At 43.3% G+C, this 13,687-nt stretch overlaps 1 protein-coding gene across 1 annotated transcript in view; it reads right to left on the bottom strand.

Moving 5' to 3' along the window:
• The window catches only part of LRIG3 (leucine rich repeats and immunoglobulin like domains 3), a 39,367-nt gene extending 32,586 nt beyond the window's left edge, over positions 1-6,781 (bottom strand). The window contains exon 1 of the mRNA XM_082280950.1: positions 6,499-6,781. Within this exon, the coding sequence (XP_082137076.1) occupies positions 6,499-6,686 (188 nt within the window). The 5' untranslated portion in view covers positions 6,687-6,781. The remainder of the gene's footprint in view (positions 1-6,498) is intronic.
• Positions 6,782-13,687: the final 6,906 nt, after the last annotated feature.

The following is a 13,687-nucleotide window of genomic DNA, read 5'->3' as shown; positions in this document are numbered from 1 at the left end:
TGAAGAAGTAGCTTGAACCCTTAGCTTGTCCCATGCTGTACTGAAGATCCCCAGCATATATTGATGCAGTTAATATGCAATCTTGTTAACACCTTTGTAGCATTTGCTGCGAAACAAGCCAGGTACTAAAAATGCAACACTTTTTGTTGACCACAAGAAATACTTTTCCTTACAGTGCCATGTATCTTTACCCTCTCAAACATTTATGCCCTCTCAAACACTTGACACCATACAAGAGTCCTAATAAATTTTTGCTGTAGCCTCAGAAGTACTGGAAATGTAACAGAAATAAGAGTGACCATGAAGTAAAAGACAGAAAAGCTAGTTGCAGGAATTCAAATCTGCACATCTCCAAACCTCTGCAGAAGTGGTACAGACTCACAACTCATCTTGTAACCGTGACTAGATCTGTTGAAGGCCTCCTTCTCAGTCACTCATCCACCAAAATGTGCACTTTTCTGTTCCCCTACTACAGACTATCACTACCTCACCAGCATCAATCCAGCCATCTGCAAGCATTTGTTACAAGTTAAAACACTGCATTTATCCAAGCCAGCAAACAAAACCTGTATTTTTTAAAATTAGTTCTTAAATTCACTCCAGTGAGTGTTTGTAATGCAGACACATAAAGAAATTAATCAGCACACCTCAGCAGTGAGCAGCTGTAGCATCAGGTAAACGTTGCTTTAAAAAGCACGCTTTTGAAAAAATACTGCACACACTTCATGATACTTTTCCCCATGCTAATTAAGCACTGAAGAGTCATCCACCACACCTGGGGTCCTCATCAAGCCACACAGGCACAAAGTGTTATTTCAAGTTGAATCTATGAGGAAACTACATGATTCCTCACTTTTTCTGGGTAAGATGACTCAGTACAGTCATCTGTGCTGAGCACGCCAAACACAGGCCTCACTGCCACAGATGTGTATACTCTCCATCTACAGCTCCAGAAGGGAAGAAACCTGATGAACAGCATATCCCTGCTGCACACAGACCAGAACTGGTTTAAATGAAGCCAAGTTCAGTGTCCGTGCTAGGCATTCTGCTCTGTGACTAAGCCCTGAAAAACCACAGATGCAGAGAACTCCAGTTTCCCCACACCCATGACTCCACATCCTCAGACACAGGTGTAATGCTGCAACCCAGCCAGGCACCTAGGTTTCCTCAGCAGAACATGTGGATAGTAAAACTGTATTTTAGATTCTCCCAGCTGACTTGTTCAATGTTGCCAGGACAGTTTCACTGTCACTTTTGTCCTCTCCTGCAGCTGGCAGTTAAAAAAAAAAAAAAAAACAGTAACAAGAAAAATTAAGTTTAAAAAATAATCCCAGGCACACATGGGTATTATGAGGGGTACCACCAGTACTTGGCTGCAAGGTGTGCTCTGAGCCAGCCAACTGGACCAGGCCCAGTGGGCTGCTGAGCTGTGGTACCAGCGCCTGGCTCAGGGCCACAGGCAGGGAAAAGAGATGTTCTGTGTTTCCCAAGCCAGGGCTGCACAAGAGAGTGCACACAGCAGACCCACCGGTGTGAATGGCACTTTCCAGAACAAAAGAAGGGGGTAAGTGTGGGGGGAGAGCCACCCAGAGAAGGGGAACACACTCCACCACCTCCAGGTGGCCTGAAGGGATCTTTTCAGAGACTCAGCTCTGGACTCCTCCTCTTAATGATGGAAGACCAATTCAGCGTCAATGTTTTCAAAAGTCCACTAATGTTAGTTTCACCACCATGATTTTGAGTTCTCCTGTATATTAATTAGGTTAACCACACTTAAGTTAGAGGACTGCATCTTTCACTACCTAAAAATCTAGTGCAAACATTCTCCTGGCAATACACTGGAGAAAAATCCCTTTGTTTAACATCTGAAGGCATCAGCTGCACAGATTCAAAATTCTCACACTGCATTCTTAAGTGTAAATACTGAAAAAGTATGCTGCTACAAAAATCTACATGGCAATCTAACTTCGTCCTTTAAAGCAGAGTAGAGACAGTTTTTGCCCTTAAACTTAATTCAGTATTTGGCTTTAGTCTGTAGGGATTATAAGAACTATGCAAATAAACAGCCAAAATTCAGTTAAGTTATGGCTGTTAGTGCCTAACATGTTACTGTTGTTCACGCTTCAGACAAAACTTAGGAATCAGTAATTATTTCAACAAAGAGCTTTCAACATTAGTGCTAAAAACCTGCATTTCTTCATTTCACCTAAAAACTCTGCAAAAGGTTTATTTAAAGCATGTTTGCCTAAAGGACCTACCAGACAGTAACAGACGTGAGTAGATTTGTTCTGCTGGAGTTATAACATGTTAAAAAAAAAAAAAAAGTCTGGCAGAGTCCTTAAACTATAAAAATCCTGCAATTACAACCACTGCTGTGCATGATCACCACACTGGAGCCAGACACTTTCACTCATAGCTCAAGCTCACATCCATCTGGAGTCTATCAAGGCAACTGTGAGCATAACTTACACTAGGTTTCAAACTAATTTTTTTTGTTTGTTTTTTAACACTAAAGATACATTCACATTTTCCAAGTAGCACCTACTTTAAAAAATACGTACATAAAAATTTCTTATGCCTAGTTTACTTACAGCAGGTTGTCAAATACAGGTTGGAAAAAAAATCCCAAAGCAAAAGAACAACAAAAAACCCCCAACCCTCCAGACAATACTGAATTGCCTGTTTCATACAGTACACATGCTTGTCTACCAATAGTTGCATAAAACATGTTTACAAATATTTTATTAAACTTTTTTTCAGTACTACTGGCATAAGAAACTTCATGAAAATTCAGTGAAAAAAGCCTTGCAAGCTACATTTTAAGTTCAAACAGAGTGGCTGGAAGTGAACCAAGAGTTAAAATATTTGCCTTTTACTAATAATCTAACTGAAGCTTAAGCCTGTAGAAGTTTCTCAAATTTATAAGCACTGGATCAGCAAAACTTTTAAAATATAAAAGTCTATCATCCCAGTTGCAAAGCTACAAGTACATTTCAGTCAACTGCATTTCTCGACACACCTTATAACTAGTATAAAGAAAAAGTTTGAAAATTAAATTCTATTTTTCCTTCACAGAAATGGAATGGACAATGTTCAAACATAAAGATTATTACTATGTGCCTTCAATTTCTGAATTTTCCTTGTATTTTAAAACCACATTACAAGGGGGAAGAAAATTCCCTCTGTGATCACTTTTGCTACTAGAATTTTGAGTCACAGAAGATAGAACACACTCTGAAACATCAGAAATCAGATGCATATTACGAAATTCTTTATAGCAATAATAAGCATATATAGCTGTTCTTCACCTCACAAACAGAAGTGATCGGACATTTAAGTAGAATTGCCTCCACTTGAAAAAGCATGCCATAGTTTTTGCCCTCTAAGAACCTGTTCTATGAAAGAAACTATTTTCTATGTTCCATTATGTTTGTATGACCATCTTTTATAACTCACAAGTCTCAGCATTAGCTGAAACTTAACTCCGAACATCAATGTTTGTGTGATTAAAAGCTCAAAACAAGCCTAACGCAGAGAGGGAGAGGGCAAGTGCTTCTTCACACATTTTATGGATATAACTTTTAGACTCTAACTTAATTTACAACACTTAGTCACAATTATCATCATCTTCCTTACAAAACTCAGAAACCTGAGCCCCAAGTCAAATTTTAAAATGCAAATCCAGCAACAGTTCCTTAATCAGTCCCACTGGGGCCTATACAGCTGCTAATTCAGCAGAAATCAGCAGAGCTGAAAAACAAAAAGCCAGGCTGTAGCTGTTTTAAGACACTGATCCAAAGTGACTCATAAATCAGCTTGCTATGTTCAAGCTTTAGTCTGGAAAATATTGAAAAACAGCTGTGAAAACCATACAGCTTTTTTTTCGGGCAATTCTGGTAGAGAACTAGAGGATTTATAAAATGTAAATACTAAAGATGTAATACAAACACAAGTGAAAACCATTTTTCAGACTTTCCCTCCTGCCCCACCGACAGTTCTAGCATTCCTGAGCGAACCTGGTGAAGGGTTCAGCCATGCCAGTGGGAGTTCGCACACATGGAGGACACTGGCCAATGCTCAACACTCTTCCTCCAGTTCTGCTATACCAGCTCTAACAATGCCACATTCTTGCAGTATCAGGAATCCTGGACTGGATTTAATTTCCTGGAATTAAATGGAAATCTAACTTCAAAACTATCTGTACACAAAGCCATTATAAATGTTTATCAATGTTCGGCACACTGTTACCTCTCATGAAGGCAAGGTAATAGAAGGTATTTTTGGCTAAAATCGCACTAAAGTTGGCAATTACAGCCTGTTTACACTCCACTTTGTGAAGCCACTTCCATACAAAGCAGTAGACTCCCACCTGGCACCAAGAAGGGGACATAACTCAGGCTCATTTTTTTACCCCTCCTTGTCCATTCTGAGGTCACACTCATTTTACTTCAGCAGGGAATTTGAACAAAAAAAGGCATGAAAGAATGCAAAAAGAGCTTCAAAAACCCGCTCTCCATCTGGGCGAGTGCAGGTGGGCAAAGGAAGGTGTAAAAACCTAACGTGGGCCTAGACCTTCTCAGGCAGAAGAGCTTTGACTCTCCTGCTTGGGGGAGCTCGCCTGCATATGCTGAGAACGCAGTACAAAAAAAAAAAGCCTGTTGCTTTCTCAAGAGGACAGGAAAGCCTACTATTAAACTACTAGCCTTTGGCTATAACCACTATAGACTTCCATGGAAAACATGGTACACATATAGCAATAAAATTCATCAACAGTCTTTTACAATTTGTAATGTGCAGTTTGTTGCAACAATAATCCAGACTAGTCAAACCTTTTTTGCGTATGTAAAGCTGAACGCATTAATTATTTTACAGATTGCACAATCCCAGGTCCAAGTACCGAGTAGCTGGAGGTAACAGACAACGCCACACTCTTCCTTGCTCTTAAGAGAGGAAAGAAGAAAGAGCTGGGTACTTCTAAGGCATTTGTCACAAACAAAAGAAATATTTACACAAAAGTGGCCAGACCACATGGTTTGGTGACACCTACAAAGATGTACTTCTGTGAGCTTAAAAGCAAGTGACACAGCTGTCCAATGAGTAATCACAGCAGGGTTTCTTACAACAGACCAAAGCTTATTTATACAAGCGGAACTTATTTTCTCACACTTTTAAAGGAATGTGAACTTACATAAGGGCAATTTACACTACCAAGGGAATTCTAATTAGAAAAATGTCCCTTGTGCTAACAAAAAGCCCTGCAATGTGCTTTATTGTCTCTCGGGAACATAAGTGGAAAAGACAAATTTGGATTACTGCTAAGGAAAAATGCTTTTTAAAGCATCTCTAAAAAATTAAAAGTTCTGTGATTTCTCCCCTTGTGTTTTTATTCACCACATCTGAATTTTAACAGCACTGATGTATGCAAAGCTAAGAAACTAGACTATAAAGCCTACCTTAATAAATAAAAAAAAAAATCCTTACTTTTTGTAAGAAAAATTAACAGGGCATACTGAAACAGTTCAAAAGAATAAGAGGCATGAATATAACAGAAAGCAAAACCAGTTGTTGAATGTAAAGCAGATCCAGCGTTAGATCTGTATGTTTCAATCACATAAGCAAAAAAAAAAAAAAGTTTCTTTCCCTTCACACTTTCCTGTACCAGTCCTATTCAACTCCCAGAGCCATGCCTGTATTCAGTTCCATATGGTGTCAATACAGCCATCCACATTTCATGAGTAAAGCAGCATGACCTCCAGACGAGGCAATTGAACAGAATTAGCCACAGCTAATTGAAAGTCTTCCTGTTTACTTTAAAGCCCTTATCTCGATCTGCTTTGAAAATGTAATAGAAAATTAATACGAGTAATATAGAAGATCTTTCCATGGCAAGCGATTAAAAACAAATGTGAGTGCCTCGGCCATTTTCAAGATTTTAGAAAGCTGACCTAATTTATGCTTGCTTTGTAGAAGTTTGTCACTGGAAGTAACTTTTCCTCAGCTGGCACTTGGCTTCGCGCTGCCAGGGGTTCGGCCACCGTGCGGCACCGGGCCGAGCGGGCCCGCACCATCGCCAGCCCCAAAACTACCCAAGGAATGAAGAGCTGCGCGAAGAAAACCGATAGCACCTTTCCCGACACACAGATCAGCGTTAAAGCGATGATTACTGCACGTTGTCCGAAAAACTCAACAGAACTTTTTCCTCGCCCTCTCCGACACTGAGCAGCGCTCCCGGGCCCGTTTCAGCCCGGCGCTTATCGCCACCACCGCTCGGGGCCGCAGCCCGCCCCAAGGGACGCCGTCCCGCTGCGGCCGCCGCCGCCCTCGCCGCGCCCGCTGACAGCTCGGCCGCGACCCCGGCGCTGCCCGCTCCCGCACCTCGCTGCGGCCACCACACCCGCGCTCCCCTCAAAGCCCGCCCGTCCGCGGCCCCAGGGGCAGAAGATGGCGGGCGGGCCGGCGCCCCCGGCCCGCCACGGTGCCCGCAGCCCCGATACTCACAGCTGCACCGCCCCCCGCGGCAGCCGCTCGGGCAGCCGGCTCAACTCCAGGCGGCTGCAGACGACGAGGTGCCCAGCGCAGCGGCAGGGCGCGGGGCAGCGGGCGGCAGCGGGGCGGCCGCCCAGCAGCAGCAGCAGCAGGAGCAGGGCCGGGAGAGCGGCGGGCGCCGTGCGGGGCTGGCGGAGCATGGCGGGCTTGGAGCCGCTGCCCGCGCTCCCGTCCCTGGCGTTCCCCACTGACAGAGCCGGGCGCGACACGACGTCCTACTTCTTAGCGCGGGTGGCGGCTGCCGCTCATGCCCCGGAGCGGCTGCTGAGGGGGGAAGGCGGTGGGAGACGGGGGTGTAGAAAAAAGTAAAGACAAGAAAGCGGGAAGGGACCGCAGCGCCGCCAACGCCGCCAACCACTCCGCAAACTTTCCGCCGCCTCAGCCCGCCTCCGCGCGGCCGGGGGAGCCCCGAGCGCGGCCCGCCCCGCCGCAGCCCCCTCCCCCTGCCATGTGACAGCCGTGACCGGGCCCCGCGGGCCCCGGGGTGCGAGATGACGGGCCGGGGTGCGAGATGACGGGCCGGGGTGCGGGTGGGCGGGCGTCGTGCCCCGCTGCTGCCAGGCCTCGGCGGTGGCACCCCCGGGCCCCCGTCGCGCCCCGGGCCGGAGCACATGGCCGGCCTCGCAGCACGGCGGGTGCTACTGTGGGATCCTGCTGCCGTCCTCGGCCTCTCCATGGGCGGGCGGGAGTGGGCAGTGGGTCCTGCGTGCCCTGAGCGTCCCACGCCTGGGCCGAGGTGGGAAGGCACGGGCACCATGGCCCTGCTCGCGCGGAGTTTCCCCTTTGCCATCGCACCAGGTAGCGCGTGTCGTGGTAATCCAGAAGCTGCTCCAGAGGCCCCAAGGGGTTCCCCGCCAAGCCTGGGGTCACTGGCATGTAAAAGGTGAGGTGAGGTTAACTCCTGCCTTCCGGGTCCTACATGGCTAGTCCAGACACCGTAATTAAGCCCATTATGTTCCCCACAGGATCCCAGCTCCAAAGGTTCAGGGAAGTGGGCAGGGCGTACAGATTCCACATCTCTGAGGTAATCTATGTAATTTAAGTAAATACCTATTGTTCAAGTTCCATATGTAAGCCCGGACCTTGCAACGGATTCAATTACTGAAGGCTTAACACCTCCGTACTCTGCAGCAGCAACCATAAAATTGCTCACGAACACTGCTTTCCCTCCCACCTTTATATGTTCACCTGAAAGATTGTAGACATCTTAGACACTGTGAACCTGGGGCCTCTAAAAGTTTGACAGCTCCAGTATCAAGATATGTAAGGTTGAAACTTTGTCCCGGTTTTTATCTTTTCCATCTGTATCTCATAAAACAGGGATTTTTGTTAAAGAAACGAAACTACATTTTAGTCAGGAATCGTGAATTTGCAAGCCAGACTGATGAGTCCTAAGTAACTACAAACATTCACGTGCCACTGTCAACATGGCTGTTTCAGGTGCTTAGGGTGTGCAAAGCTGTGCAATGTTTTGTCAGCTTGTGCTTCATTGACCACTGGTGTTCGTTAAGGAAATTACCATGGGAAAACAAACAAACGCTGCAGGAACATGCTTTTTTCTCCATAGAAAAGCAAGCAAGCAAGCAAACAAAATACAGGATAGAAATTACTTAGTATGTCTTGACAAGTTATTCTTTTTTATTTAAAGTAGATGAAAACTGTCCCAGTACCATTGGCATGTCAGTATTGTAGTCTCTTTTCCAGTCGTCCTTTGGAAAACATTAGGGTGACATTAGATCAAAAAACCTCTGAAACACTGAGCTGTTCTAAATAGCCAGCAGGACAGTGCCAAATTTGGATTTTTGAAGCTATCCGTCATTAGTCTATACCTGTTCCTGTCGAAGTCAGTGGGAGAGCTTCCTTTTTCAAGTGCCAGCATTTGTTCCAGCTGTCCAGTTGTTTCACACCATAATGCCAAGATACAGAGACACTTGAACATGTTGTGTTCCTGTATAGGTAAGATATGCTATACTTGCTAATTTTGCAAAGTAATCAAAAATTCAAGAGAAAGATCTTTATGTTGCTCCAGGTGATTATTGAACAACCTACTAAAATTAAAACAGATTTAAAGGAACTAAACCTTGTATTATGGTTCCCAGAGTGCACAGCAAAGGGCCTCACTTTTCTGGGAAAAGTGAGCTTCTCTTATCTTGAGTGTTGGTAAGGGTGGTGATTCAGTAGTAGGTGGCAAGAGAGTCATTAAGCTGTCAGTTTTAACATTCAAGGAAAAGAAAAATTAGAAACAAAGCATTTTGAGTTTATTTTATCACAGCAGTCAATAATATATACGGTGCATATATGAACTATGAAACAAAAGAGAATCTGAGAAACAGAAGCAGAAAAAAGAAGATGAAAAGGACAGGAACTTCTGGTTTTGTAATTTTGAAAACCACTCATGCAGTGAGGGAATATTGTGTCTTTAGAAAAACCTAATGCATATTTAGTGCTAGTAATATATGAAGCTATTTTAAATTAAGCAAGGTAAATCAATTCAGAAAATTAGCTCATTTGTCTTTGCAGCTTCTTTTCTCAAAATAATCGATATTATGAATCCTACAATGCTTATATGCTGTACTTCAGAGTCCATGACAGAATGTCTTTCTTCCCACAGGGAGATCTGCTCTCTTCAGAAGTCTCAGGGACCGATTCTGCATCTCATATGAGTACTGCAAGCTCTGGCAACCCTCAGTTCCAGGCGTCTCTTCATCATTGGTTTTAGGTTGAGAGTGCACTGTGACTTGTACATAAGCAAATACAAGTCCCTCCTTCACAGGTTTGGCTGGACTATATCTTATAAGCTTAAAAGTAAGCTTATATCAAAAAAGAGGTCTCCTGTTCCTCTACCCTGTTATCTCCACATGTAGCAAGGAACTTATGGTGACCATTGTTTGGCATTGGCATTAGCATAACTGCGGATTCACCGGGATTAGGGGACTTATTTGACTGAAACCCCTTAAAAATAATAACACTACGCACACACGCAGAGACACACTTTAATTCTGAGTTGGAATAATTTCCTTACCCAGTTTTCTGTGTAGCTGCACAAGGAAGAGACCTTGCTTGTGGTGGTGATGCAAAGGCAGGCCCTTTCCACGACAGCCTGACTACAGGTCAGCCTGAGGGGATGATGTTGAGGAGGGGGAAGCATGGCTGCAGAGAAAAATTCTTGTAAAACTAGACCCTCAAGCTCTCTCTTTGCCTAATGAGATTAGTTTCCTCCACAACACTACCGAGCATAGTCCTGTGGATGAGTTGGGAGTGGAGGATAGGGGGTTGTGTAGTGAGCTATAGCCCATTGTTTGGGATGTTATGGCTTGATTCTAATGGTGTCATTTTCAGTCTCTGATTTTAAATCAGATAAACACAGGTTTACAACTTCAAGTCCAAACATATGTTGTTTAAAATATGTATTCACTTCAGGCAAAAGACACACCCAGAAGCTAAGTATGATTTTTTTGCATATCATTAATGCACTGAAATCAGGCACTGCTTTCAAATAACCTACTTCCAGAAAAACCAGTGTGTTTATTAAAAATAATTTACCTATTGTTAAATTAAGCACAACCAAATAAAGATGATATACATTTTCTGTTCTGAGTTCAAATTAGAACATCTTTTATAACATTAGTAAGAATTCAGTTAATCTAATTACAGGTTTTTTTATTCATTTTGCGAAGGAATCTCAAGTCATCACATCAGACAATTACATATAGTTGTATATAGATACCTGTAGTTAAATCTGCAGCATTAGTATCAGAAGGTCAAAAGGACTGAACATCTACTAAAAACTAAATGATTTTGTCCACTAAGGCCACCTCAGGAATTAAACGTCTTCCCATGTACTCCTGGATCACCTTGTAATCCAAATCTGTGTCTGGTATTCATCTCAGGTTTTCTGCTTTTCATGGGTAAATGAAGTGATGTGGGTAGTGTTCAGCAGCAAAAAGCAGAAGCAAAGCAGGACAACATTGCTTACACTCTGACACATCTCAGTTTGGATAGTGAGATAGAAACCAATGGCCTATCTACTTGCTTTCCTGTCAGTAAATGACCCTGTAGGAGCATCGGCAGAATTAATGTCCTGTCTATTTATTCCTAAACTTTCACAGTTCAGTTTTATTTATTGTCAACGAAGATGTTTAGGGTTATGTGGGAGAAGGAAATGAAGAGTTCATGCTCTCAAGATCATTACTCCCTGCTGGAGATTTACCAATTTAGTCCATTAAAAAGAATAATTTAAAGGCTAACAAAACTTTTTTTTCTAAAACCACAGCTGGAAGGAGAGATGAACCAGGGAGACCCATCCTGCTTATAAAACAAAAGTGGAGCATGACATGCTTTTTTGTGGAGGCTGCTTGCCTACATTAATACCTTGCAATAGGCGAGAGAAAGTTTTGCCTCAGGCACCTGTCTGGAAGTTACTCTCTGGAAGAGTCCCACAAAAACTCCATATTGTGTGCAGAAGAGCCTTTTCACTTCTTTGTGTGTAAACAATAATCACATCCAATATAATGGAATCTTTTTCATGAAAATTACTTTAAAGGCAGGGCTTTGCCACCCTCCTTTGCTTCTGCCCATTTGGTATAGCAATTGATACTACTTTTAGATTATTGTAACACTAAGACTTTATGACTATTTATTTCAAACTCTGTGATTAACCATAGTAATTTTATTTGCATTTGAGGAAAATAATAAAATATTCTTTAAAAATTTCCTAGTAATTGTGAATCTTCTTCTAGTGTGTCATAACTCCATGGTGAATATTCCAAGGTGCATACAGAAATTTATTTTTGGTAGTAATTTTAATTGACTTTATGTTATCCAACACTGAAACCATGAAAACCAAATTATGCATAATTTGAATGCACTGATTGCAACCAGAAAAACCATATGAGGTCTTTCTGAAAACTTTGCCTAGGGCAGAAAATGTTCAGCTTTTATAGAATTCATCCCAACAGTGAGTGTTTGTCTCCTTTACAAATAAACTTGAAACATCCTTAGGCAATCCACATTAGTGACGATTGTTAATGTCTTCAAGTCATGTCCTGCGTGGGGCTAAGTAGGAATTTGAGTGCTTGATTGGAAGGACAATTAAACAATCAACATTTACAATGATGTAACTTCAAAGTGGAAAAAGGAAGACTTAGTTTTATGTCATTAAGGAACACTCAAGTTGAAATGTTTCAATTTGAATAAAAATAAGTAGATGTAATTTCAGGATGGTGCTACTGTAATAAAACACCTGCCAGGTGTGTTCTACCTGTTGTTTTAGTTTATTGAGGGTTTTTAAATAATCTTTTAAAATAAGTAAACATTTTGTGGTAAGAAAGATCAAGGAGTGGTCCAAAAGGGAATCTGAAAGAGTGCTCTGTTGAACCTAGCAGTGGCTCTTCCAGACAGTAATGTCTTTGGCTCTTCCCTCCTCCCCTTCCTTGGGGTGGGGGATTATGGTACCTGAAGCTCAAACATATGTTCCTTTCTTCAGTGGGGATGGAAACTTTTGCCACAGGAAAAAGGGCTTGAAGGCTGTATCTGCTTGGTCACAGGCCGAGTTGGTAAGATTTTTATCAGTGTTTTGCAGCCCCGATGTTAAGTATTCACTACCTTTAGGTGTGAAACTCTCACCGAAGTCAACTGCTTGAAGAATCTCACAGTGAGAAATGAATGGGAGTTAGGTCCTAAGTCTTTGAAGAATTTATGTCTGATTGTCTGTTCTAGGGGGAGAATGAGCTGCAGCTGGGACTCATCTTGTGTAATTTTAGCAATTTGGAAGTTTGGTATCTCTTCTAAAGCATTTGCATTGGCTTCTTCTGTAGTCAGTGGAAAAAGACACATCCAGGAAGTGATTACTACCTTTCTAAAATAGACAATCAAGGCATTTAGAGTGAATCGGTCTCTGGAGATTTTCTCATTCTGCCTAAAAGGAGCCTTATGACTAGTTTAGTCTAGACCCTGTTTTTTCAGATGATTCTCAATGTGTGCCTTCAAACATTCACATTAAGTAGTTAAATAGAATAATATGGAAGCATATTTCTCAAACTTCTTTCTGTAATGGGGACCTGTGGCCTGGTTTTGGTAGTGGGGAGGCTACAGGGGTGGCTTCTGTGAGAAGCTGTTATAAGCTTCTTCCATGTCCAGCAGAACCAGTCCCTGGTGGCTCCCAAAATGGACATGCCACTGGCTAAGGCTGGGCCGATCAGAAATGGTAGTAATGCCTCTGTGCTAACATATTTAAGAAGAAAGATAAATAAAGTTGTGGCGTAGTTTTATTTCGGCCCGAGAAGCATGGACTGAAAATATGTGAGAAGAACAACTCTGCAGACACCAAGGTCAGTGAAGAAGGAGAGGGAGGAGGTGCTCCAGGTGTGGGAGCTAAGATTCCCTTACAGGCCATGGTGCAGACCATGGTGAGGCAGCTGTGCCCGTAATAGCCCATGGAGGTCCATGGGGATTCAGAGATCTACCTGTAGCCTATAGAGAACTCCCACACTAGAGCGAGTGGATGCCTGAGAGAAGGCTGTGATCCTGTGGGAGACCCATGGAGAGAGGGGCCCTCATGGGAGCAGCCTGTCCTTGAAGGACTGTGCCCTGTGAAAGAGCAACCCACACCACAGCAGTTTGGGGAGGACTGCTGCCCATGGGATGGACTCACGTTCAGCAGTTTGCAGGGAGCTGTTGCTTGTGAGATGGACTCACACTGGAGAAGTTCATGGAGAACTGTCTCCAATGGGAGGGACCCCACGGTGCCACCAGGGAATGACTCCTCTCCCTGAGCAGCGGGAGAAGCCTTGGGTGGTGAACTGACCATAAGCCCCATTCCCTGTCTCGAGCCACTGGAGTAGGAGGTAGAGCTCAAAGGAGGGAGGGGTGAGGGGAAGGTGTTTTTCAGGGTTTATTTTACTTCTCATTTTCCTGCTCTGATTTTGTTAGTAATAAATTCACTTCATATCTCTAAGTTGAGCCTGTTTTGCCCATGATGGTATTTGGTGAGTGATCTCTCCGGGTTCTTATCTCAACCCATGAACCCTTTGTTATATTTTTTCTCCTCTGTCCAGCTACAGATGGGAGTGAGTGAGTGGCTTTGGTGAGTACCTGGCATCTGGCTAGCATCAGCCCATGACAGTACCTTAAATATCATTGT

The sequence above is a fragment of the Coloeus monedula genome (assembly GCF_965178545.1).
Source record: "Coloeus monedula genome assembly, chromosome: 4".
NCBI classification, from domain to species: Eukaryota; Metazoa; Chordata; class Aves; order Passeriformes; family Corvidae; genus Coloeus; species Coloeus monedula.
Note: the sequence above shows the minus strand (reverse complement) of the source record. Positions and strands in the feature narration are given on the sequence as shown.